The sequence below is a fragment of the Mustela nigripes genome, chromosome 1 (genome assembly GCF_022355385.1).
Source record: "Mustela nigripes isolate SB6536 chromosome 1, MUSNIG.SB6536, whole genome shotgun sequence".
Lineage (NCBI taxonomy): Eukaryota > Metazoa > Chordata > Mammalia > Carnivora > Mustelidae > Mustela > Mustela nigripes.
Window position 1 is genome coordinate 235,049,865 of NC_081557.1, and position 27,155 is coordinate 235,077,019.

Below are 27,155 nucleotides of genomic sequence, written 5' to 3' on the forward strand. Positions count from 1 at the left end.
AACATCAGTTTGGAAAACACTGCTCTGAGGGATATAAAATTATTTTAAAACTTTAAAACTCCTCAGGAGAAATATTACCTGAATCATAAATGATCCTCTTTTTCTTGTTTGGTTGCTTCTGCTTAGAGTCATCTTCTTTACAAGAACTATTTACCTGTAAACATCACAGTATAATTAGAACACAAAAACATCTACATAACTCAGCTGCTTTTTTCTCATTAGACCTGAGCTCAGTAATTTTGCCCCAAGGAGACATTTTTGCTTGTCATAAATGGGGCGGGGGGGTGCAGGGTGTGGCTATGGGGGGTTGGGATGTTACTGGCATCTAATGGGTAGATGGTAGACCAGGGATGTTTCTAAATGTCCTACAACGCATAAGACATTCTTCCGTAACAAAGAATTACACAGCTCAAAAGTCATTAATGCCCTAGGCCAGATCCTCCATCAAAATGAAAAAAGGTAACAAACGCTGGCATGGATCTCAAGAAAAAGGAACCCTTCTGGACTGCTGGTGGGACTATAAAATGTACAGCCATTATGGAAAACAGTACGGAGTTTCCTCCAAAAAAAAAATTTTTTTTTAATTTAATTTTTTCTCAGTGATCCAGAATTCATTGTTTATGCACCACACCCAGTGCTCCAAACTACCACATGACCCAACAATTCTACTTCTGGAAATATATCCAAAGGAAACAAAAACACTAACTCAAAAAGATATCTACATCCCCCATGTTCACAGAAGCATTATTTATAATAGCCAAGACATGGAAACAACCTAAATGACCATCAAAGTAAGAAAGGATAAAGAATAAAGTACACATCAAAAAAAAAAAAAAAAAAGGAGGAAATCCTACCATTTGCAACAACATGGATGAACCCTTGCAGGCATTATGCTAAGTGAAATAAGTCAGACAGAGAAAGACAAACACTGGATGATCTCACCATTATGTGGACTCAAAAAAAAACAAAAAACATACCAAACTCATAGAAAAAGAGATCAGACTTGTGGTTACCAAAGGCAGGGGGTGAGGTGAAGTACAACTGGAATAAGGTGGTCAAAAGATATAAACTTTTAGTTACAAGTCCTAGGGATGTAATATACAACACATTGATTATAGTTAGCACTGCTATTAGATAAGTAGGAAACTTGTTAAGAGGGTAGATCTAAAAGTTCTCACCAGAGGAGAATTTTTTTTTCCTTTTACTGTTATCTATAGTGAGATCATGGATGTTAACTACCCCTACTGTGGTCATCACTTCACAACAGATATAGGTCAAACCATCATGCTGTACAGCTCAAACTAATATAACTATATATAATTATTTCTTAGCCCAAATCTGTGCCTGTCTCCTGAACACATATGAATGTAACAACTCCCAGTGCCCATTTAAGGATAAACAAACTGAATAAAGATTTCATCTGCTGCCTATCACAAAGGAGACAACAGTTTATAGAGTTTGAGTTCAGCCAAATTAACTGCCTGCTAAACCAAAAGAATTAACACTCTTTGGAAGAATGTAACAGAATCCAAATTTCCTACACTATATAATTCACACTATACAACATAAATCAAAAATAACCAGACACACACCAAAAAAACTAGGAAATGTGACCTGTGATGCTTAGTTTTACCTGTAAACTTGCTGGGCCACAAAATACCCAGATATTACATCAAACATTATTCTGAGTATTTCTATGAAGGTGTTTTTGGATGAATCTAACATTTAAATCAATAGACTGATTAAAGGGTGATTCCTCTCCATAATATGAGTGAACCTGATCCAATCAGTTAAAGGTCTGAAGAGAACAAAAGACTAATCCTCTCCCAAGTAAGAGAATTCCTCCTTCCTGCCTGCCTTCAACCTAGGACATCAACTATTCCTGAGTCTCAAGCCTACTATTCTTCGCAGCAGGCTTGAGCCTGTAATCACACTACTGGATCTCCTAGTTCATAGGACTTCAAACTCACACTTAAACTATACCATCAGCTGTCGTTAAGTCTCCAGCTTGTCCAGCTGTAGGTCTAGGGACCTGTCAGCCCCCATTATCACATTCATGAGTTCTTTAAAATAAATCTCTTTTGAGATTTTATTTCTTTGGAGAATCCTAATACAGATTTTGTTACCATGAAATGGAGTGGTGCAGTAAAAAATACCTAAAATATGGGAATGGCTTTGGAACTGGGTTATGATGAAGGCTGGAAAAGTTTTTGATGTGTGTGCATAAAAAAAAAAAAAAAGCCTAGGACTTCTAGTCTAAGATGGCAAAGAACTCACCTCCACAGGACACACCAAATCTATACCTATTTATAGAGCAATTCCTCCTGAAGAACTGAGGGCTGACGGAACAGCCTCTGCACAACAAAAAATAGAGAGATCACATACAGAATGGCAAGAGAAACAGAGACAGGGTAACGAAAGGAACCCCCACCCATCACTGTGAACTTCATTAGGCACGGATAGTAATGAGAAACCATAAGCAGACTTGTGTTCTTGGGGTAGAGAAAAAAGGCTATGGTTTAAAAGAGTAACTAGATTATAAAAAATTCAGCCCCACATCTCCACCAAATGGTGGGGGAGCTGCTGGAACTCTCTCCAGGTTGGAGGGGCCAAGGTTTACATTCTCCCTCCACCCTGACAGCATGCACAGGAGTAGGGTCTTATTGGCTATCACCTCAATAATCCCCCACCAGCCCTAGATACCTCACCCATGTGACCCTAGCACAACACATACTGCTACATCCCTGATCAGTTCTCCACCCCCACACAGTGCTAGCTGTCTTGCCAATGTGACACAGGCACAAGGCACCCCAAAACACCACTTTGGCTCCAGACAACTTGCCAGGCCAACCCCGCTGCAGAGCTCCTCAAGAACATGCTCAATTTGGCTCCAGATGACTCACCAAGGTACCCATTATGTGCAGTGCATAGAGACCACCCAGTCCATTCCTGCTTTGGATCCAGACAACTGACTAGGGCACCCCTGCACAGAGCACCCCAGCACATCTCAACCTGCATACACTTCAGCATCAGCTGTGCTCAGCACAGAGAACCCTGAGACTGCCCTGGGCCATGCCATTTCAGATTCAACAGTCCTACCAGGGCACCCTGTGCACAAAGACCCCCAAGAACCATTCAGCTTGCATCTACTTCATTTCAGCAGTCTTCCAAGGCACCCTCTATGCAGAGAGCCCTAGGACCACCCCAATCCACATCCATTACAGCTCAGGCCATCCCACCAGGGCACGCCAGCACAAAATGCCTCAAAACCACTAGCTACAACTTCAGCCAACCAGCCAAAGTCATCAGGCATATGCAGCTACACATGGGATGACCATACACACGATCATTCCTTCAAGTTTAGGAGAAATATCTGTTGCACCTAATTCACAGAAGCAAGCACAGAAAGTCAAGCAAAATGAGAAGACAGAGGAATATGCTTCAAATGAAAGAACAAGTCAAAACCTCGGGAAAAAAAAACAGAGATAACCAAGCTACCTGCCAAACATTTCAAACTTAAAAAAAAAATTAATGATCACAGAGATGTTCACCAACTGGAGAAAAAGGTGGATGAGTTCAGTGAGAACTTCAACAAAGAGACAGATAATATTTGAACAGACTAGCACTGAAGAATACAGTAAATGAAATGAAAAACACACTAGAGACAATAACAGAAGATTAAAGAATGCAGAACAGATCAGCAATCTGGAAGACAGACTAACGGTAAGCACCCAAGCCATGGACTGAAAAGGAAAAAGAATTTTCTTAAAAAATGAGAACAGGAAGGATCTCTTGGAAAACATGCAAAGCAAACAAAAATTTGCATTTTATAGGGGTCTCAGAAGAAGCTGAGAGAGAGACAAACGGACAGAAAAGTTATGGAGGAAATATCTGCTGAAAATTTCCCTCACCTGGAGAAGAAAATGGATATCCAGATTCAGGAAGCACAGAGAGTTCCAAACAAAATGAACCGAAGGAGCTCCATACCATAACAGTAATAAGTAATATGTCAAAGATTAAAGATAAAGAATTTTAAAAGCAGCAAGAGAGAAACTAATAATTACCTACAAGGGAAACTTCATAAGACAATCAGATGATTTTTCAGCAGAAACTATTATGCACACCAGAAGGGAGAGGCATGATATATTCAAAGTGCTGAAAGGAAAAAAGCTACAAGCAAGAATACTCTACCCAGCAAGTTTATCATTCAGAATCAGAGAGATAAAGAGCTTCCCGGATAAACAAAAATTAAAGTATTTCATCACCACTAAACCAGCCTTACAAGAAATGTTAAAGAGCTTCTTTAAGTGGATAAAAAAGGCTGCAATTAGAAGAAAATTATGAAAAGAAAAAAATTTCATTAAAACCAAGCACAGTAAAGGTAGTAGCGCAATTATTTACAAAGCTAGTAAAAAGGTTAAATGACAAAAGTAGTAAAACCAACTATACCTTAAAAAGTTAGTTAAGTCAGGGATACCTGGGTAGCTCAGTTGTTAGGCATCTGCCTTCAAGCTCAGGTCATGATCCCAGGGTCCCAGGATCAAGTCCCACATCAGGCTCTGCTCAATGGGGAGCCTACTTCTCCCTCTGCCTGCTCTGCCTGCTGCTCCCCCTGCTTGTGCTGACAAATAAATAAATAAAATCTTTAAAAAAAAAAAAAAAGTTAAGGGGACTCCCATAATAAAGAGATGTAAAATCTAACAACATATAGATACAAGGCAGACAGAGGGGAGTAGAAATGAAGTTCTTTTAGAATGTGTTCAATCTGAAGTGATCATCAATTTGATATAGACTATCATATACTTGGATGTTATATAGGAACCTAAAGATAACCACAAGCCAAAAACCATAACAGATACAGAAAAAATAAAGAAAAGCACAACACTGAAGAAACCTACCAGTCACAAGAAAAGAGAGCAAGAGAAGAAAGGAATAGAAACTATAAAAACAACCAGAAATCAATTAACAAAAAAAAATACATACCTATTTACTCTAAATGTAAATAGCCTAATTCTCTAATCAAAAGACAAGGGGTTTAAAAAAAAAAAAAAAGATAGGGAATGATAGAGTGGATAAAAAACAAGACCCATCTATATGCTACCCACAAGAGACTCACATCAGACACATACAAACTGAAAATGAAGAGACGGAAACTAAAAAAAAAAAAAATATCCAGGGTAGCAATACTTATATCAGACAAAATAGACTTTAAAACAAAGATTGCAACAAGAAACAAAAAATGGCATTACATAAAAATAAAGAGATCAATCCAACATGAGGATGTAACAATTGTAAATATTTACGCATCCAACACTGAAGCACCTAAATACACAACACAAAGATTAAGAGATGTAAAGGAAGAAACAGACAGTAATACAAAAATAGTAAGGAACTTTAACACCCCAGTTCCATCAATGGATAGTTATCCAAGAAGAAAATCATAAGGCAACAGTCAGACCAGACGGATTTAACAAACATATACAGAACATTCCATCCAAAAACAAAAGAATACATATTCTTTCCAAGCGCATGCTGAACTTTATCCAAGAGAGATAACATGGTAAGCCTCAAAATAAGTTTCATTAAATTTAAGAAAACGAAGCTTGTATCAAGCATCTTTCCAACCATAATGGTATAAAACTAGAAATCAACTACAAGAAAAAAAATGGGGGAAAAAAAACACAAACACATGGACTTTAAACAAAATGCTACTAGACAACTGATGGGTCGATGATGAAATTAAAGAAGAAATTTAAAAATATATGTACTAGTACTGGAAGTCCTAGTCATAGCAACCAGTCAAGAAAAAGAAATAAAAGACATCCAAATCGGTAAAGAAATAGTCACCCTTTGCAAATGACATACTATTCATAGAAAACCCTGAAAACTCAGGGCACCTGGGTAGCTCAGTCAGTTAAGCATCTGCCTTAGGCTCAAAGCATGATCCTGGGGTCCTGGGATCGAGCCCCACATCAGGCTCCCTTTTAGCATCCTTTTTCTTGATACCTCCTTTAGCAAGGGAAACAAAAGCAAAAACAAAACTACTGAGACTACACCAAAATAAAAAGCTTTTGCACAGTAAAGGAACCATCAATAAAATGAAGAGGCGACCTACTGAATGGGAGAAAATATTTGCAGATGATATATCCAATAAGGGGTTAATATCCAATGTATATAAAGAACTTCTACAACTCAACACCAAAAAACCCCAAAATAATCTGATTAAAAATGGGCAAAGAACCTAAAAAAGATTTTCAGATGGACACATGAAAAGATGCTCAACATCACTAATCATTAGGGCAAATCAAAACCACAATGAGATATCACAGTATACCTGCCAGAGTAGCTAGAATCAAAAAAATCCCAGAAGAGGAGAAAGAGAAAGAGGCAGAAATTATTTGAAGAATGAATGGCAAAGAGTTCCCAAATTTGGTGAGTTTATAAATTTATAGATTCAAGAAGCTCAGAAGCCATAAACAGAATACACACAAGAAAAACACACGCAGGCATACCACAGTCAAAACTAAAAACCAAAGATAAATTTCCTAAAGGCAGTATAAGGAAAACAATACATAATGTACAAAAGAAAACAATATGACTGCTAATATCTCTCCAAAAAAAAAAAAGAGAGAGAGACCAAAAGACAATGGAACATCTTTAAAGTGCTGGGAGAAAAAAGTGCCAATCCAAAATTCAATAACCAGCAAAAATATCCTCCAAGAATGAAGAAAAAATATATTATTAAATAAACAAAAACTTACAAAATTTGTTACCAAAAGATCTGTGCTACAAGAAATGATAAAGAAAATTCTTCAGGTTTAAAAACAATGATATGACATAGAAATTCAGAAATTCTTATCTTCAATAAGAAATGAAAAGCACCAGAAATGGCAAATATGTGGGTAAACATAAAAGATTGATTTTTTCCTTTTAATTTCTTTAAAATATGTCTGTTTAGAGCAAAAATTATTATACTGAATGTGCAGTACTAACAAATATAGCTATAATACATATGACAACTAAAACATAAAAGATGAAGTGGTGATAAACAGATCTGTAGAGTTGCAAATTCTTACATTTTACAGAGTGGAATAATATTAATTCAGACACAGTACTGTAGCCATTGTCTGCTTTCTAGTGACACTGTATCTTAACTTCTCTGAGGCCCAAAGAAGACAGAGAAAAGAATAAAGCTTTCCTTCAAAACCTTCTTTTACCAGAAGTCTAACATCTTTCATTTGAGACCCACGTCTCTAAGAACAAACAACTCAAAAAATGTAGTTTCAACAACTAAAAAAGGTTCCATCTCTACTTCAGAAAAAAAGCAAAGAATACAGTCAGCTATATTAATTAGAAATACACTTTTCTTCTTCCTCTGCAAGGTGAGTTGAAATCTGTATCTACCTCAGGCTCCCAACTTATCAAGTCTAGGAAATGAATTTCACTTTTTATACAACTCAATACTGTATTTAGAAAACTGACCTTGATTTCCTTTATTCCTTTCTTTGCTTTTAAAGTTTCTTCAGCAGACCTTGTTTTCTCATTCTTCTTTACTGTTTCAGTTACAGGTTTCTTTCCACTTGGTATAACCCCAAAGAATTTCCGAATATCCTAAAAGCAAAAAGAACATGTGTAAATAAACATTAACTGCACAAAATGTGAATTTCAACTACAAAAAGGGACAGCTCTACATACACACTGGTTTGCGTTCAATAATTTCTTCATAATCAGATAGTTCCACGTGTGCAACAGCATTCATTTCACATGCAAAAGTTAACTGATAAAAATTACCTGAGTTAAAAATAATTTGCCTAATGAAAAATAATATTAATTCTTGGAATTTGGCCAAAAACAGGACAAAAATAAGCAAATGACATTTTTCTTAACAACAACACAATTACTAAAGAGGCAAGTTAACAAGCAATAAATGCTCAGAGTCCTAAACAAATAGGGAGTGGAAAAGAAACCCATCTTCTAGGTACCTCTTAGCGTATGGAAAACGCCTTTTTTTTTTTAAAAAAAGATCTCATTTATTCATTTGACAGACAGAGATCACAAGTAGGCAGAGAGAGAGAAGAGGAAGCAGGCTCTCCACTGAGCAGAGAGCCCGATGCGGGGCTTGATCCCAGGACTCTGGGATCATGACCTGAGCCGAAGGCAGAGGCCTCAACCCACTGAGCCACCCAGCTGCCCCTGGAAAACGCCTTTTAAAGGGGCATCAGAGCATGCATTTCACATGCAAATGCTCTAGGCACTCCAGGCAGAGTGCGGGAGAAGACGAATGTTGAAGAGTAATCCTTGCCCATGGGATTTATACTCCAATTTCAGAGAAAGAGAACTCTCACAACCCTGATCATTTATAACCTTAAGAACTAAAAACCTATAAATTAATTATATAATTATAAAATTATTTTTCTTTATATGATTTTTCCAAATTCTGAAAAAAATATTTTGATGCTTGTTACAATATTCTCTTTAATTGCTCTATCCCTTTGTGTTATACTGCTAAAATAAAATTTAAATAAAATTTAATCATAATGAAACATTTACAATGTAATTTACGATTTAAATCACTCTTTTATATTTTGCATACATATCCTTCCCTACTTTTGATTTTAGCTTTGAAGTATAGTGTAAAGAATGGGCATAGAACTTAGCCTCAGTATGCATCTCTGCTGTAGGGACTTTTATGTATGACCTTGGGCAGATTACTTTAATCTGTTTTCCCATCAGGAAAGTGAAACTAATACTATGTATGCTTTATAAGAATTAACTAATTTTGGCTAAGTAGAAAGCTTCCCTTCCCCTCATTTATGAACTATTATCCCTTCACATCACTGACACATCTCTATTTTCAATTATCTCTGCTCCCAGGCAAGGGTATAATGAACACAAAAAAATGAAATCTGAGTAAGGATCTGAATTCCTCAGAATAGGGTTCAAGAGCCAGGTGTTCTGCCCTTCCTATCCTTAATGTTTATAGTCCCCAGTTTTCGATCATTTTTACCTGTTCCAACCTACTTCTTTATTACAGTGAGGAAAATGTCTATTAAAAGTGCTTTGTGGGGCACCTGGGTGGCTCAGTGGGTTAAGCCGCTGCCTTCGGCTCAGGTCATGATCTCGGGGTCCTGGGATCGAGTCCCGCATCGGGCTCTCTGCTCAGCAGGGAGCCTGCTTCCTCCTCTCTCTCTCTCTGCCTGCCTCTCTGCCTACTTGTGATCTCTCTCTGTCAAATAAATAAATAAAATCTTTAAAAAAAAAAAAGTGCTTTGTGAAGTATAAGAAAGTTAACATTTCCTAGATGCTGGCAGTAAATGTCATACTCTTAAAATGTCAAAAATCCCAAATAAGTGTGTTATACACACATGCCTGCGCACACACACAAATATTTTGTGTCTAAGCAAACAAACAAAGCAGATAAATGAGGTATATAGACACCTTAAACTGTTTTTGTGTTGGGTTTTTTTTTTTTTTTAAGACTTTATTTATTTGGGGCACCTGGGTGGCTCAGTGGGTTAAAGCCTCTGCCCTCAGCTCAGGTCGTGATCCCAGGGTCCTGGGATCAAGCCCCGCATCGGACTCTCTGCTCGGCGGAGAGCGTGCTTCCTCCTCTCTCTGCCTGCCTCTCTGCCTACTTGTGATCTCTGTCTGTCAAATAAATAAATTAAATCTTTAAAAAAAAAAAAAAAAGATTTATTTGACAGAGAGAGACTCAGCGAGAGAGGGAACAAAGCAGGGGGAGTGGGAGAGACAGAGGGAAGCAGGCTCCCCGCTGAGCAGGAAGCCCAATGCGGGGCTCAATCCCAGGACCCTGGGATCATGGTCTGAGCTGAAGCAGACAACCAATGACTGAGCCACCCAGGTGCCCCTTAAGTTTTTTTTCTTTTAATACGGTTATAGACTTTCCTGGTTTTATGTTGTCTTTTATAAATTTCTTAGTATACAAAAGTCATAAACCCATCCTAATAAAATCTAAGTCTAAAAAATACTGTTTACAAAATGGATACCCCAGCTATGAAACGAAGACATTTGTGTCAGGCGCTAAAGAAAGATGGACCATAAAGAAAGCCACAGTCTTCCATATAATTTGCAAAAAATTGGGTTTGAGGTTGGCAACCACTTATTTTACTGCTTCTGGAGGAAATGAAAGTTTCACATTGGAGTTTCACTTTTCAAATTACCAAATGATTCTTCATTCAAACAGTGATGACCGTTCACACACGGCACAGCCAGCACAGCACATACACCATGGAAATACCAAAACTGAGGGTTAATAATCAGGTTAAAGTCAGTGCTGATTTTCAATCTGTATTAGGACAACAAATGCTTAAAACCGCACAAAGAAAACAAAACAATTTAGGAAATGGAATTGCTGGTTATATTGAGGTTCCCTGATTTCTGTCTGTTCCATACTGCCACGCCTCAGCACTGTTACCTTTCCTTCCCAAGTAATCCCTTCTATTCACATCCCCTTTCTCCTCCTTTCTTTTTGTTAAAGATTTATTTATTTATTTGAGAGACAGACACGGAGGTGGGGGTGGGGTGCAGACTCCATGCTAAGGGCAGAGTCCCAAGCGGAGCTCAATCTCACAATCCTGAGATCACGACCTGAGCCAGACCAAGAGTCAGGTGCTTAACCAACTGTGCCACCCAGGCAGCCCTTCTTTCCTTTATGCTACTCACTCTCTCACTCCCCACACCCTTACACTCCGATAGCAGCAGAACAGTTAAAGAAATTACAGCATGACCTAACTCAACATACATTAAAAATCTAAACTTCTGGGGTGCCTGGGTGGCTCAGTGGGGTAAGCCTCTGCCTTCGGCTCAGGTCATGATCCCAGGGTGCTGGGATCGAGCCCTGCCTGCATCAGACTCTCTGCTTAGCAGGGGGCCTGCTTCCTCCTCTCTCTCTGCCTGCCTCTCTGCCTACCTGTGATCTCTGTCAAATAAATAAATAAAATATTTTTTTTTAAAAATCTTAACTTTTGGAAAAGCATTTTAATCACAATGAAAGCCAATCTATTCTACCTTTTTAGAATTATCTCCAATGTGAGCAGCCATTATGTATATAAATATCTAAAGGTCACTAATCTGGCTCAATTTAGAGAGTGACTTCACCTTACTCCGTAACATTCCCTGTCTAGTATCCCCAGTTTTCAAAGATTTCATGAAATGAAATCATGAATCTAGTGGCTAATCATACTCCCAAACAATGGATCTAAACACCACTTTTCCCTGCACAGAATAATTCTTGCTCTAAATATGAGTAGAAAAAGGAATAGATTTTTTTTTAAAAAAATTTTAAAGATTTTATGTATTTATTTAAGAGAGAGAGAGATCACAAGTAGGCAGAGAGGCAAGCCAAGAGAGGGAGAAGCAGGCTCCCTGCTGAGCAGAGATGTGGGGCTCAATCCCAGGACACTGAGATCATGACCTGAACCAAAGGCAGAGGCCCAACCCAATGAGCCACCCAGGCACCCCAGGAATAGATTTTTAAACTTATTTTTATAATCTTGGCAAAGGGATAGCCTAAGCAGAGCATCCATAAAGATAAAGATAAAGATCCATAAAGATCTGACTATACAAAAATAAAAGATGACATAAGCAAAAGTTAAAATATAAAGAACTAACTTGAAAAGATCTACAACATGTGTTATATATAGAAGGGTTCCTACAAATCAATAAGATAGCTGAGTAGAAAAGTGAAAAACTACTAAAGCAAATTATTTCTTTTTTTTAAGATTTTATTTAGTTGAGGAAAAGAAAGCACAAGCAGGGAGAGCCACAGACAGAGAGGGAGAGAGAGAAGCAGGCTCCCCGCTGAGCAGGGAGCACAAAGCAGATGCAGAAATCAATCCCAGGACCCTGAGATTATGACCTGAGCAGAAGGCAGACACTTAAACGACTGAGCCACCCAGGAGCCCAAACAAATTATTTTAAAAATGCAAATAACCGAAAAACAATAAGAGATGTTCAACTTCACAAATAACAAACAGATAAACCGGGATACCTAGGGGGCTCAGTCAGTTAAGTGGCTGCCTTCAGCTCAGATCATGATCCCAGAGTCCTGGGCTCAAACCCCCCATCAGACTCTCCACTCACTGGTGAGTCTGCTTCTCCCTCTCCCTCTGAGATCTCTCTTGTTTTTGCTCTCTTTCAAATGAATAAATAAATAAAATCATTAAAAATAAATAAGTAAACAGATAAGCTGAAATGGATTATTTTTCTCTAAATGTTGAAAGACTGATAATGCCCAGATTTGTCAAAGATACAGGGAAACAGACGCTCACACACTACACTGCCCTAAAAGCAAAAACTGGCACACCAGAAGACAAAAACCATTCTGAAGGACAATCAGCAATACTTATCAAAATGTTAAACATGCATACCCATTGTCCCAGGAATTCTATCTCTAAAAGGAATGATAAAAGAAATGATAAAAGAAAATAACACTGTTTTTATTTGGGGAAACAAAAAAAGTAGTAATTATTATTTTCTTCTTCAACAGTTATTAGCTGAACAAAAAGGTAATATCAAATAAAGCAAAAATTTAGGAAAAAGTCACATCAAAACTAAAACAAATTTTAGCACATAGCCAATAAAAACAAGTAGTTTTTCATGCTTTTACTTCCAGCTACTGGACATAGATTTATCTCTTTGGATGACTCTATGAGGTATGTAGGGCAAACAGAATCTCTCCATTTTACAGATGAGTAAGTAGAATTAAGTCAAAAACAGGCTTTCTGTCAGTTTTGCCATGTACTAGCGGTCACTCGGGATGAATTACTTCTCTGCCCCTTAGATTCCTCATGGTACCACTTGCCTCATAAAATTCCTGTGAGGATTAAGATGGTATGTCAAAAACCTCCTCAATGGAACCTGGTCCTCTGACTCCAAATCTCTTTCACAGTTTTCCACTTGACCATGACTGTCCCTTCATAGTTTCCCTATATCTCTAAGAATCTACGCAAAAGCAGCCATACCCCACAATCAAGCAGTATGGCCTTTCCCTTCTCATTTCTGATAATTCGTATGCTTACAGGCAGGTATTATGCCAGGGACTTAGAACAGAAAAAGGTGCTCATGAAGTTACCTGAGATACAAATTAGTATATAAAGAATTCGATCCGGGGCGCCTGGGTGGCTCAGTGGGTTAAGCTGCTGCCTTCGGCTCAGGTCATGATCTCAGGGTCCTGGGATCGAGTCCCGCATCGGGCTCTCTACTCTGCAGGGAGCCTGCTTCCCTCTCTCTCTCTCTCTCTCTCTGCCTGCCTCTCCATCTACTTGTGATTTCTCTCTGTCAAATAAATAAATAAAATTAAAAAAAAAAAAAAGAATTCGATCCAAAACAGTGCTGAGATAGAGCTTACCACTAAACTACAAGAGCACTGCGAGCACCTAACACAGAGGGCCTTCGGGGCAGCTGCCTAAAAGAAGCCACACCTGAACTGAGTCCTAAATGATTAGCAGGAGATATTTTTAAGTAACCTCCACCTCCAACATGGAGCTCCAGCTCGTGACCCTGAGACCAAGAGAGTCACAAGCTCCACCAACTGAGCAAGGCGCCCCAGGAGAAACTTTCCACAGTCCTATAAATCTGAGCTTGAAGGCACTGCCGTTTAGTTCCATATGGCAAATTTGTTTATCTCACCACTCTATGTCAAGTACAGGGCCAACACCAGAGACAAGTAGATGCTTCACTAATATTGGCTGACCGCAGAGGGCACCTGGCTGGCTCAGTCAGTGAAGCATGCCATCTCTTGATTGCAGGGCTGTGAGTTTGAGCCCTATGTTGGGTGTAGAGATTACTTAAAAATAAAACCTTAAAAAAAAAAAAATCAGCTGAACACATGTGTAGTTATTTCTAAGGTCACTGGCCTTCACACCTGGGCTCCAAAGGAGATGTTCTTGATTACCTAAAATGAAACTCATGGTAGATTTATTTTTAAAGATTGAGTATTAAAATAATCTTTAATTGAAATTAATTTGATGCTGTGATTTTACCTATTGCTTTTGGCTTTAAGAAATTTTAAGTGGAGGGACACCTGGGTAGCTCAGTCAATTGGGCATCTACCTTCGGCTCATGTCATGATCCCGGGCTCCTGGGATCGATTCCCCCCTCAGGCTCCCTGTTCAGCCAGGGAGTCTGCTTCTCCCTCTCCCTCTGCAGCTGCCCCCCTGCTCATGTGCACATGCTCGCTCGCTCTCTCTCCTTCAAAAAACAAATAATATCTTAAAAAAAAAAAAAAAAAAAGAATTTAAGTGGATGTTAAATTAACACTTATTGTATATATTATTTCTGAAGTAAATTATTAAAGTTGGCCTTTCAGGCGCACCTGGCTGGCTCAGTCAGTGAAACATGGGATTCTTGATCTTGGAATTTTGAGTTCAAGTTCCATCCTGGGTGTAGAGATTACTTAAAAAAAAAAAAATCGTTTAAAAAAATAAAAATAAAGTTGACTTCTATAAATTGACACTTGTAGTATGGTACTCTCTTGTCATAATATTGTGGCTACTAAAAAAAAAAAGTACTTCCACTTTTAGTACAATACTTCCTCTTCTTCCAATCTGCTTTCAGCCAAACGAGCTACCTTTCAGAAATCACATGTATCGGGATGCCTGGGTGACTCAAGTCAGTTAAGTGGCTGCCTTCGGCTCAAGTCACAATCCCAGGATCCTGGGATCAAGTCCAGTATCAGGCTCCTTGCTCAGCAGGAAGCCTGCTTCTCTCTCTGCCTCTGCCTGCCACTCTGCCTGCTTGTGCTCTCTCTCTCTGACAAATAAATAAAATCTTTAAAGAAAAAAAAAAGAAATAGTATGCATCTCTGTATATAATTGATGTTAATGACACAGCCAAGTCTGGCACAGGACTCAAGAAATTTCCTGAGTAAGATACCAGTGAGTAAAAAAAAAGTATGGTCTGAAAATTTTTTTTAAATAATTAACAGGTCTGGGGCACCTGGGTGGCTCAGTGGATTAAAGCCTCTACCTTCCGCTCAGGTCATGATCCCAGGGTCCTGGGATCGAGCCCCACATGGGGCTCTCTGCTCGGCGGGGAGCCTGCTTCCCTCTCTCTCCCTGCCTGCCTCTCTGCCTACTTGTGATCTCCGTCAAATAAATAAATAAAGTCTTTAAAATAAATAAATAAATAAATAAATAACAACAGGTCTCTACCCAGGAAGAATTTTAAGAACCTGCATCACCTTCCTTCCTTCCTTTTTTCATTCATTCATTCACTCACTCACTCATTCATTCATTCATTCTTTCAACAAATACTCATTAAGAGCCTTCCATGAGCCAAGAACTATTCTTGGTGTCTGGAAACAGAAAAAGTCTCTGTTCTTGTGGAACTTTCATTCTACTGTCTGCTTTGGGTCTTTCTGTCTTTGGGCTGGAGGGTGGGGAATGTAACACAGGAAACGGCAGACAAAATAAAGCACAGAAAGGGAATAGAAATGGAGAACATCCAATTAGGGGAAACATCTGCCTCTCCTACTTGCTCTGGAATCAACTTAGTCTACCCAAGAGGTCGCTTGCTCCCAAGAGAGCGAAAAAACACATTTCCATTCTTAGCTGTGTTGAGGAAGATGTATAAAATTCTGAAACCATAGTATGTGTATCATATGAGCCTAAGACAACCCGTATCACATGGAGCACTGCGTGCAGTGCATAAACAATGAATGCTGGAACACTGAAAAAATAAAAATTAAATTAAATATATATATATATATATATATATATATATATATATATATACACACACACACACAAAAAAAACAAAAAAAAAAAAAAAAAATACTGTATCACAAAATATTTTCAAATATACCTGATCCAAAAAATACTAACACTGGCAAAATTAAACAGAAAATGGAAATTAATAATTTGGGTTTTTTAAAAATTAAGGTCTTCAAACCTGCGTAATTGAGATAACTGAAACATTTAAAACTCTTTATGCCTGATCTGATGGTTTATTTTGATATTTTGACATTTTCACTAAGGTTAATGTAGTCTGATTACAGTTTTTATTCATCCAGAAGTCAATTTCTTACATCTGACTTCTAGTCTAAAAAAGCAAATTTACCCTACTTGAATGTACATTGAAATTAAGTTCAAATCAAAAAACACAACTACCGGGGCGCCTGGGTGGCTCAATGGGTTAGGCTGCTGCCTTTGGCATAGGTCATGATCTCAGGGTTCTGGGATGGAGTCCCACATTGAGCTCTCTGCTCAGCGAGGAGACTGCTTCCCTTCCTCTCTCTCTGCCTGCCTCTCTGCCTACTTGTACTCTCTGTCTGTCAAATAAATAAATAAAATCTTTAAAAAAAAAAAAGAAACACAGAACTACCAACCTACATGTCCACTGAGAGATGAATATACAAGAATGTGGTATACACACACACACACAGGAATATCACTCCACCATGAAAACGAATGAAAGATTTGTCATTTGTGACAACATGGAGTGTCATACTAAGTGAAATAAGTCAGACAGAGAGACCAATACATAATTTCATTTACATGTGGCATATTTAAAAAAAAAAGCCTAAAAAGACCATAAACACAGAGAAGTGGTGATTGCCAGAAGGGAGAGGGTTCGGGGGATGGCTGAAGGAAAAGTGGGAGATACCGGCTTCCAATTATGGAATGAATAAGTCACAGCGATGAAAGGTACAGCACAGAGAATATAGTCAATGGTATTGTAATAGTGTTTTATGGTGACATACAATGGCTACCACACTTGTGAGCACAGCATAAAGTACAGAGTTGTTAATCCACTATGTTGCATGCCTGAAACAAATGTAACAATGTGTGTCACCTATATTTCCATTTTTAAAATACATATTTTTTTAAAAAAGGAAAACAGACCTATCACATAATAAATGCTATATTTCTCTAGGCTATATTATACATTGTCATTAAATGTTTAATAAATTAGATACAAAGTAGAAAGGGCTAAAGATGTTTGGATACCAGTAAATTTTATTCTAGTTGACTTCTCTTTTATTAGATACACAAAGTTTATTTATACTTCTTCATTCACCAAATACTTATGAAAATGTACCATGTGCCAGGCACCATACAGTTCTCTATCCTTGTGGCCCCAATCCTTGCAGAACTTACATGCTAGTATAAGAAGCTGTCAGTAACAGGTTGACTATCTATCGATATCTAAAATATGTGCCAAGGAAACATTAAACATACGAGGGGTTTTTTTGTGCTTTTGTGGATCTGACAAAAGCTATGAATATTAAAAAAAAAAAGCTATGAATATTTTCCATAGAAATATGCAAAAACACACTATAATACAAAAATATGTAAGGTCTTTACATTCCTCGCACAGAGCTCCTAAAACTCTTGGAATTTGCTAAGTGACAGGAGCATCCTGTTATTTACAATCCACCCTCTGGATCACATCTAAAGTTATGCTAATGAGGCAAATGAAAATGGGGACTGGTCACTAGAAAGGCCCAGAATGGGAACTCTCCACACCATCCCTAGGTGTACAGGGAGAAGAGGAAGGTTTGAAGACTGGGTTATAAAAACTCATGAACAAGCAAGGTTTGATGTTCGAAGAGGTTCTGGGCTGGTGAACACATCAAGTTGCTCGGAGGGTGGTGTACCCAAACACGGCACAGAAGCTCTGTGTCCCCCAACCTCCCATATCTTGTCCTGTGGATCTTTGCCATCCATTTGGCTGTTCCTGAATTGTGTCCTTATGAAAAACTGGTAAATATTAAGTAAAGTGTTTTTCAAGTTCTGTGAGCCATCCTAGCAAATTATCACATCTGAGGAGCAGGTCCTGAACAGCCAATCTAGAGCTAGTCCATCAGTATAGTTGGCTCACGACTTGCACTTGGCTTCTGAAGTGGAAGCCCCTTAACTTGTGCAGTCTGCACTAACTCTGAACAGTGTCAGAACTGAATTGAACTGTAGGATATCCAGTTGGTGTCAACAGAACTAGAGAACTGACGGGTGTCAGAAAACATCCCTCCCCCCACCAAACCACACACACACACACACACACACACACAAAAACTGCACATAATCTAAAATGCAGGGTTGGGGCACCTGGGTGTCTTAGTCAGCTGAGTGGCCAGCTCTTGATTTTGGCTGACTCTTGATTTTAGCTCAGGTCATGATCACAGGATCCTGGGATCACACCCTGTATCAGGCTTCAAACTCAGCGGGGAGTTTGCTATAGGGTTCTCTCTCCCTCTGCCCCCCCAATACCTGCTCAATCACTCAATCACTCCCTCTCTCTCAATAAATAAATAAATAAATCCTTTTTTTTAATGCAGGGTCTTCACCTAAAACCTATTAATGGTTCCCCATGAACCTGAAATTAAAAACTTCTGATTCACGTATACTGTGCAAGCTAACACATCCATCTCAACCTCAGTACCACCTATATATACACTGAACCTTCTAAGTCTTGTGTCTCCATCCCTCCTCTAAGCTCCATAACCACATAGCCAATAGTCTACCAGATACAGCTCTGCCCAAATGCCCCAAAGATGCCTCTAATTCATAAACTCCAAAACCAAGCTCATATTCCTCTGGAGTTGCTTTTCTTCTTTTATTCCTCACCTCAATGCACAGCACCACCATTTGCCCAAAACAGAAAAAGGGACATTGTTTTTCCTCCTCAATCTGACTCTCCACCTATTCATCCCACCTACCCTATCTCCCAAATACTGCTGTCCCCTTCCCTCTATTTCTACTGCCAATGCCCAGATTCAAGGCTTCATTTATTTATTTAATAAACCCTTAAACAGGACTTGCTCTGTGCCAGGCAATAATTTAGGCACTTTAAAAATATTGACTCATTTAATCCTCATAACAACGCTATGACGTTTTTTAACTTCAAGTCACAGATGAAAAAACTGAGAATGCTAAAAAGATGTTCTCTAGTAAAAGTTTTGACACTTAAGATGTTCTTAAATGTAAGCAAAAAAAGACTTCTTGTATTTTCTACCTTAAGGTGTAACTAACAATTCCACAAATCTATTAGAGAAAAGCATCATCTAGCAGGCAGCCCAAATGCTATTTTAATATACAGTCAAGACAAAGTACCAAACTTTGCCAAGTACTCAAAAAACAAACAAACAAACAAAAATCATGCATTTATAGTCTTTTGCCTATATCGAGAAGTTTCCAACGTGGTTGGTTATAAATCTATTAGTAGAAATGAAAAAAAAATTTTTTTTGGCAATAAACACTCCTAAACTCACAGAAAAGTAAACTTTCATAATGACCTTTAGTTTTAAAAGGTCAATGTACAGAAGCTGCTATATGGTTACTCTGAAGTATAACCAAAAACTTCTAATTACTTATTTCCAGTGCTGATGAGCTCAACCAAAAAACAAGTCATATTTGTCTATCAAAAATGCAAAAAAAAAAAAAAGCAAATTATGTCACTTTGTTCACTTATCTTTGGAGGGTACATGACTTTATGCAAAATAAATACTGCAGTACTCTGTAGTTGCGAAAATATTATATCTTGACTTCACTTCTCTACTCTAAAAGTAACAAAGAAATACAAATATTTGATTAATATTTTTAAACCACCCACCAAATCCACAAACAGAAACTGGTTATCATTACAGAATGCACAAAATCTGTCCAAATGTAAGAATCTTTTATCCTGGGCACCTGGGTGGCTCAGTGGGTTAAGCCGCTGCCTTTGGCTCGGGTCATTATCTCAGAGTCCTGGGATCGAGTCCCACATGGGGCTCTCTGCTCAGCAGGGAGCCTGCTTCCCTCTCTCTCTCTCTCTCTTCCTGCCTCTCTGCCTACTTGTGATCTCACTATGTCAAATAAATAAAATCTTTAAAAAAAATCTTTTACCCTGAAAAACACTAAAATACAAAATTATATATCTGACTAATATGCACATGATTTAACTGGTAGCAACACAGCAGAAACAAATTATGAAATAAACTTAAAGTATTTAAAACTACATGAAGGCCTTATACTTTGAAAGTAAAGTTAGTGGTTAGGATGCTTTCTCCTGAGATCAGGAAAAAGACACGACAATTCCTATCACTTCTATTCAATCCTGTGGAGGTTCCAGCAAAAGCATTTAGGGGAGAAAAAAAAAAGAGAGAGAGAAAGAGAAAAGGCACCTAGATTGGACAGGATAAAGTAAAGCTATCTCTATCTACAGATGAAATGATCTCATATAGAAAAAATCCTAAGGAATCCACTAAAAAACTATCAGAACTACTAAATGAGTTCAGCAAGATTGCAGGATACAAGATCAATACATAAAAGGGCACCTGGGTGGCTCACTGGGTTAAAGCCTATGCTTTCGGCTCAGGTCATGATCTCAGGGTCCTGGGATCGAGCCCCTCATCGGGCTCTCTGCTCAGCAGGAAGCCTGCTTCCCTTCCTCTCTCTCTGCCTGCCTCTCTGCCTACTTGTGACCTGTCAAATAAATAAAATCTTAAAATATATATATATATATGTGTGTGTGTGTGTGTGTGTGTGTATGTGTGTGTGTGTGTGTGTATATATATATATATATATACACACATATATATATGTCAGTTGTATTTCCTCACTCTTCCAATGAATAATCCAAAATTGAAATTAAGAAAATTGTTTCATTTACTGTGTCATCAAAAAGAAAAAAATACTTGGAAATAAACTCAATAAAAGTGTAAAACCCATACTCTGAAAACTCTAAACATTATTTAAAGAAACTGAAGACCTAAACAAATGGAAAGATAGCCCATGTTCATGGATCAGAAGACCTCCTACTGTTCAGATGGCAATACTTCCCAAGACGATCTACAGATTCAACATGATCACTGTCAAAATCCCAGCTGGCTTCTTTGCCAATTCTAAAATTCATGTGGAAATTCAAGGGACCCAGAACACAAAACAATTGTTAAAAATAACAGAATTGAAGGACTAATACTTCCTGATTTCAAAACTTACAATAAAGCCAGGGTTGGAGGGTGGGGGAGATACCTTACCACAAAACTACAGTAATAAAGATGTATTATTGGCCTTAAGATAAATAGGGGAAAAAGAACGCAGAATCCATGGGGTGGGGGGACCCTCACACTTACAGTTAATTGATTTCTGACAAGGGATATAAGATAACTGAATGAGAAAAGAAGAGTCTACAAATGGTGCAGGAACAACTGAATATCCCCAAGCAAAAGAATAAACTTGAACCCCCTACTTCATACCCTAAACAAAAATTAACTCAAAATGTCTCAAAGTTAAATATAAAAAGTGAAAGTCTTAGGCATAAGTCCTCAAGACCTTGGATTAAGCAATGGTTTCTTTGATATAATACCAAAAACTCTGAGAAGTGATGACTGAAGCTTGAATGATGAGAAAATGGTAGATATGCAAGGTAGGATCTGAACAAGGAGAGGAAACAGCAAGAACAAAAGCTGGAACAGAACCAGTGTAATATACTCAAAACAACACAACAACAAAAAAAACCCAGAAAGATAAGAGAAGTAGGCAGGGGCCTTAGAGGGCAACTACTAACTAGTATATATGGCAAAGGTACATTTTAATAGGGTGACAGCACTACTCTATGGGGAGCATTCAAATATGATTCACATATTCACAATATGAAAGGTATCCTCTAGAATGGGGCATGAAGCAGCTCAGATGTACTTAGACTTGACAGCCCTTCAAACAGGCTGTCCTCTAGGTCTCATGTGTGTTTAATTCACCTTTATGCATATTTTCAATAAATTATACCAGCCACGAATTATGTATGCTTACGTCTTTAAAACGGCAGCTCATGTTCTATTCACATTTTGAGCAAATAATTAAAATTTTATAGCAATCCAAATTGTTTACATGGTTTCTTTTTAATCTTTTTACTTTTAATTTTGTTTCAATTCCTTTAATAGACTTTATGTTCACATGGTTCAAAATTCAAGAGTAAAAAGTCTCCCTCCCATCCTGCCTCTTCCTCCCATCTTTGGAGGCAACAAATGTTATCAGTTAGCTCCCTGTGTATCCTTCCAGACTTCAAGCAAATACGTATATATTCTTTCCTCTCTTTCTCTACATAAAGTGAAACGTACTTTACATACTGTCCTATAACTTCGTTTTCACTGAATTATCTTGACATTTGTTTTATATTAAGGAAAAAAGTTTTCTCTTTTTTAATGCCTGCAGAGTATTCCATTTTGTGGATACAGTATTTTACTTCTGTTTAATAACTTCAATTAGAAAATATTTGAGAAAAATAAAATATAGCTCCTAAGGCAAAAGTTGTTAACATCTATGGAAGGGCTACAGAAGATATGCAAATCCTCTTAAATGCTATGTACATGCCCACTTCTGTGGGCAGAAAATTTGCATACCACTCATCACATTATCAAAGATAACTGACCCAAAGAACTACTGTACTACAATATAACTTGTGCACAGATGTTCAATAAACCTATGCTGAACAGAATTTTAGTCTGGGGTCTGGCTAAATTTTGTACTAGAGACAGAAAGACCAAATTAAATACCAATATAATCAAAAAACCTCATCTATTTTATAGAACCTCTTCCCTTTAACAAACAGCAAAACTGACCCATCTGACTTCTACTTCTTTTCCAAGAAGAGCTTTATTTTTCATCTGCATTGTGAACAACAATACTAGGATAAAAAAGAATCAAAATTTAAAGTATCTGAGTGATCAAAAGTTGACTATACAAGACGTGAAAATTTTTCACCATAACTGACATCAGAGTCATCTAAGATGTCCCTTAAAACTATGTAACATTCCACAGAGTCCCTCCTACGAAAACTAGATCATTGGTAGTCACATAGTAGTATAAAACCTCACATGCCAGGTTCCACAATAGCAGCTTTACCTATATTATCCTGTTTAATACTCAAGACAATCACTTGGGGCGCCTGGGTGGCTCAGTGGGTTGGGCCGCTGCCTTCGGCTCAGGTCATGATCTCAGAGTCCTGGGATCGAGTCCCGCATCAGGCTCTCTGCTCAGCGGGGAGCCTGCTTCCTCCTCTCTCTCTGCCTGCCTCTCTGCCTAACTTGTGATCTCTCTCTCTGTCAAATAAATGAATAAATAAATCTTTAAAAAAAAAAAAAAAGACAATCACTTAAGGCAACTATACTTCGCCCCTTCTTAAAGTTAAGAAAAACACAGGCTTTAAAAAGTTAAAGTTAAGGTATTTATTTAAACCACATAAAAACCACCACCACTTAACTACTAAATGGCAGAGCAAGGCTAAATCACTGCCTCACTCTTACGTTCAATACTCCAAACCTCATCAACTTTTCACAATACCATACTGCCTTAAGTACAAAATGTAATTACCATTTTAGGGCAGTGTAATGTAGTGGTCAAGAATTCTAGTTCAACCATTTATTAGTTGTATGACAAGCTGTTTAAACTCTAAAAGGTTCCTCTACCATCTGTAAAACTAAACTGCTGTGAGGTTTAAATGAGAAAAGGTATATAAAACCAACAGCTCACATACTGGTATCTGGTACAAGGTGGCTAGTATTTTATCCTTCTCTGAGAAAAAACACAAAGGGCTGCAAGGTTTTCCAATTTGGCATAAAAATTTTCCCTCCAGAACGCTGGCATTGTGACAACTAAGCTAAAAAAAAAAAAAAAAAAAAAAAGCTTAAAAAACCTGCCTGATGATGATGTAGATTCTGGCTTAATGGAATATCATAAATTGTCCTTTAAATATTTCAAATGCATACTTGTATCTATTGCCACACAAGCATGAAAGTCTGTTTGGATGGCTGCATAATCACTTCACTCTCAATTCACATGCTTTATGCAGAATTATACACAGATGCCTTTTTTAAAGATTATTTTTAACATCAGGTGATAAGCGATGACAGCTGTCAAATATACTACATCTGTGTTTAATCTCCTGTGTTTCTGGTGTGTGTGTGTGTTTTCCTGGTAAACCGTGTCATCCCTTTAACTTCTATGAACTCCTTTAAACGAAATAGAGCATCCTCCTTATACCCTCGGTCTCCAAACGGTTACGTGATGAGCTTTTCATGGCGCTACTAATGACGAAAGTTGAAGGCCTGAGACAACTTACTCCTAAGAAGGCGAAGTTGGTTACATTTTTCTCGGTCTTGAACCAAAGGTTGAAATCAATGCTCTAGGTAACTCTGGGGTAACGCCTAACAGGAAAACAACTTTATCGCTAAACCCCCAAATCACCTTCTTTACTCCCTTCCTTTCTCCCTTCCCCCCATGAGCGAAAAAATGTGAAACTCCTGCGCAGCAATAAAAGCCCTGCGCGCAGCCCGCCCGCCAGAGCTGAAACCCCGTGGTCCCAGGAAAGCCGTGCGACCGGTGCCGCATTGGGGGCCCCTTCTGTGCCTCTGCTCCGCTTGGGAGCCCCGCATCGCCATCCTCCTCCACCCTCCACACCAAAAGTGCCCGGTCCACACCCAGCCTGCAAACTCTCCCAAGCGCCCGAGCTGCACAGCCTCCCCCGGGGCTCACCATCGCAGCCCACCGACTCAGGCGCGGGCGGGCAGGCCTGTCCGCTGGGGAATCCGTTACCGGGACTCAGGATCCATTCGCGCCAACAACTTCTCCCGCGAAGTGGAAGGAGGTGGGGGCCCGCGGCGCCCGGTGATGACGTCAGAAGGCGCGCAGCCAAACTTGGGCCCCGGCGGGAGGCGGGAGGTGCGACGTCGGCCCAGGTGACGCCCCGCAGGCCCGGGGGCCACGGGCATCGCGAGGAGCCGCGGAAGCGTGGCCCGCGCGCCGCTTCGCTCCGTGAGGTTTTGGTGGGGGCGCTCAAGCCGAGGTTCCGTTACTCCGCCGAGGCGGGCCGACCGGCTTCCTCCGGTAACACGAGAGAACGTGGCAGTGCCGTGAACTTCAAGGGTTCTGACCACCCGGCGCGGTGAAAATACACGTTCCAGATGGACGTTTCGCATCTTACATTAATTTTTTTCTCATGTTACTGTAAAATATCAATTGTTTAACAACAGTTTCACCGAAGATCATTTACCTCGATGTAATGTTTGACCCGCCGTATTGGGGTTTTTTGCCCCCGAAGTGAAGACCCGCTGTTTGAAAACCAGGCTACTGGGAGGCAATTTTATATTGTGTAATTGGAGAACAGAAAAGACTTCGGTAAAAATCGTCTAGTCACCAACACCCACTCTATTTCAGAAGTGAAAAATACAAGGCCCAAAGAAGCTGAGAGGTCCAGGCTAGGAATCCAAGCCTCTAAATTCCCCAACCTGCACGAAGTTCCTCAGCCGTGGTGCGTGGGAAGCCAAGTCATAACCAGGATGTATCGCAAGAGACGAGCAATGATCCCAAAAGCTTTGGGGTAAACAAGTTTCATATTAATAGATAAGCTGCTGAATTGTGGGATAGAATGAGACATTTGCGTACAATTTTAAGAGAAAACATGAGACCCTAAGATCTCATGAGAAGGAGTTTAGTGGGGAGAGCAGTATCTCCAGCTTCGGCCCTAAATGCTTACCCCCCCCCCGCCCCCATCACCACCACCCTCTCCTTTTTAGGTGTTGCATTTTATCACACCAGTATCTCTACAATGAAAGATAGCAAAGCCTTCTGGAGAGGCAAACCATGGAGAGCTTGTATTTTTTAAGTGCCCAATGTAATACTGCCTGGCACGCAGATACGGACTATCCTATATCCTAGTTCAGCTCATAACCACAGTGACACTGGGCTACTATCATTATCCCCAATTTACAATTTAATAGATAAGCTGCTTAACTATTACTCATGAACCGCGCCTCATTGCATTGGACATCCTGTAGCCGGTCTGGTAGAGTTCCCAGCTCCACCACATGCTAATTGTGCGTCCATGGGCAAGTTACTAAGCTGCAATGTCCTCCTCCTTAAAATAAGGATAATAGTAGTACTTCGTAGGGTGGTTATAGAACATTGTTTCTGGCACATCAAATAATACTTTTTTAAGTCCACTGTGATGATGATGATGATGATGATGATGATTACCAAAGCTGGGTATTATCAAGGGAGATAGTTCTAAAAATGAACTTATGCACACCATAAATTTTGCTTAGAGAAATACTTGATACGGGAAGAGGGGGGTCATTAGACCCTTTGAAAAATCAATACAAACTATGAACCTACTCTCCAAAAAAATGTACACAGCAGACACACCACATAAATTTTTACTTATAATCTCAGAGCATCTAAACCAATCTACAATGTTTATGGTGTTGTAAATAAGGTATATATTCAAATTTTTGCATATCTTTTATATATTAATTTTAACTTACATATTTTTCTTTTAGCATTTTAAGTCTTCCTTGAGTTTAGGTGAGAATTAAGTCAAAAACCTGTAACTTCCAGAAAGATACTGAATTTGTTGGACTGCTTTCTTTAGGAACATTTACTTGGAAATATTCTATCTCAGAAATGTACCAGATTAAAAATGGCTGCATATGCTTTGCTACTCCTCCCCTCATCTGAGCTAGCCTGTGTCTGATTTGACAGTTCCAGACACAAACTTTAAGAGGACTAGCAGCTCCGACCTTGCTCTGTTGGACCCCTGAGCTACCATGTAAAGCAAGAGAAGGGACTATTTGAACCCAGGCTTATAGGCATCTGCACCAGGTACCAGGCTTGTCAGTGAAACCATCTTGGACCCACCATACCAGTTGCTGGTGAAATTCTGCTAGTTTAATAAATGACCCCAATCAACACTTCAGCATAGAAACGCCACCTAAGAGTCACCTTGGGGCACCTGGGTGGCTCAGTGGGTTAAGCCTCTGCCTTCAGCTCAGGTCATGGTCTCAGGGTCCAGGCATCGAGCCCCACCTCGGGCTCTCTCCTCAGCAGGGAGGCGACTTCCCTCTCCGTTTCTGCCTGCCTCTCTGCCTGCTTGTGATGTCTTTCTCTCAATCTGTCAAATAAATAAGTAAAATCTTTAAAAAAAAAAAAAAAGAAAGAAAGAAAAGTCATCTAGTCAAGGCTTACCTAAATTCTCTGACAGTAGTGTGAGCATAATAAAATGATTGTTCTTTTAAGGTAGTAAGTTTTGGGGTAGTTTGTTGTGAAATGATAAATAACCAGAACAGAACCCAGAGTCTAAAGAACCCAGAGTGTAACCAAAAAATTCGCATGAACAGAATAGTCAGGCTTATTTTCTCCACTGTGGTGGTTTTTACTGAT

General features: G+C 39.0%; 1 protein-coding gene across 1 annotated transcript in view; it reads right to left on the reverse strand.

Annotated features, from left to right (window-relative positions):
- The window catches only part of RFC1 (replication factor C subunit 1), a 78,210-nt gene extending 53,627 nt beyond the window's left edge, over window positions 1-24,583 (reverse strand). The window contains exons 1-3 of the mRNA XM_059382646.1: window positions 24,474-24,583; window positions 7,483-7,611; window positions 79-154 (exon numbers count right to left, since the gene is read on the reverse strand). Of these exons, the coding sequence (XP_059238629.1) occupies window positions 79-154; window positions 7,483-7,611; window positions 24,474-24,476 (208 nt within the window). The 5' untranslated portion in view covers window positions 24,477-24,583. The remainder of the gene's footprint in view (window positions 1-78; window positions 155-7,482; window positions 7,612-24,473) is intronic.
- Between the last annotated feature and the right edge of the window lie 2,572 nt (window positions 24,584-27,155).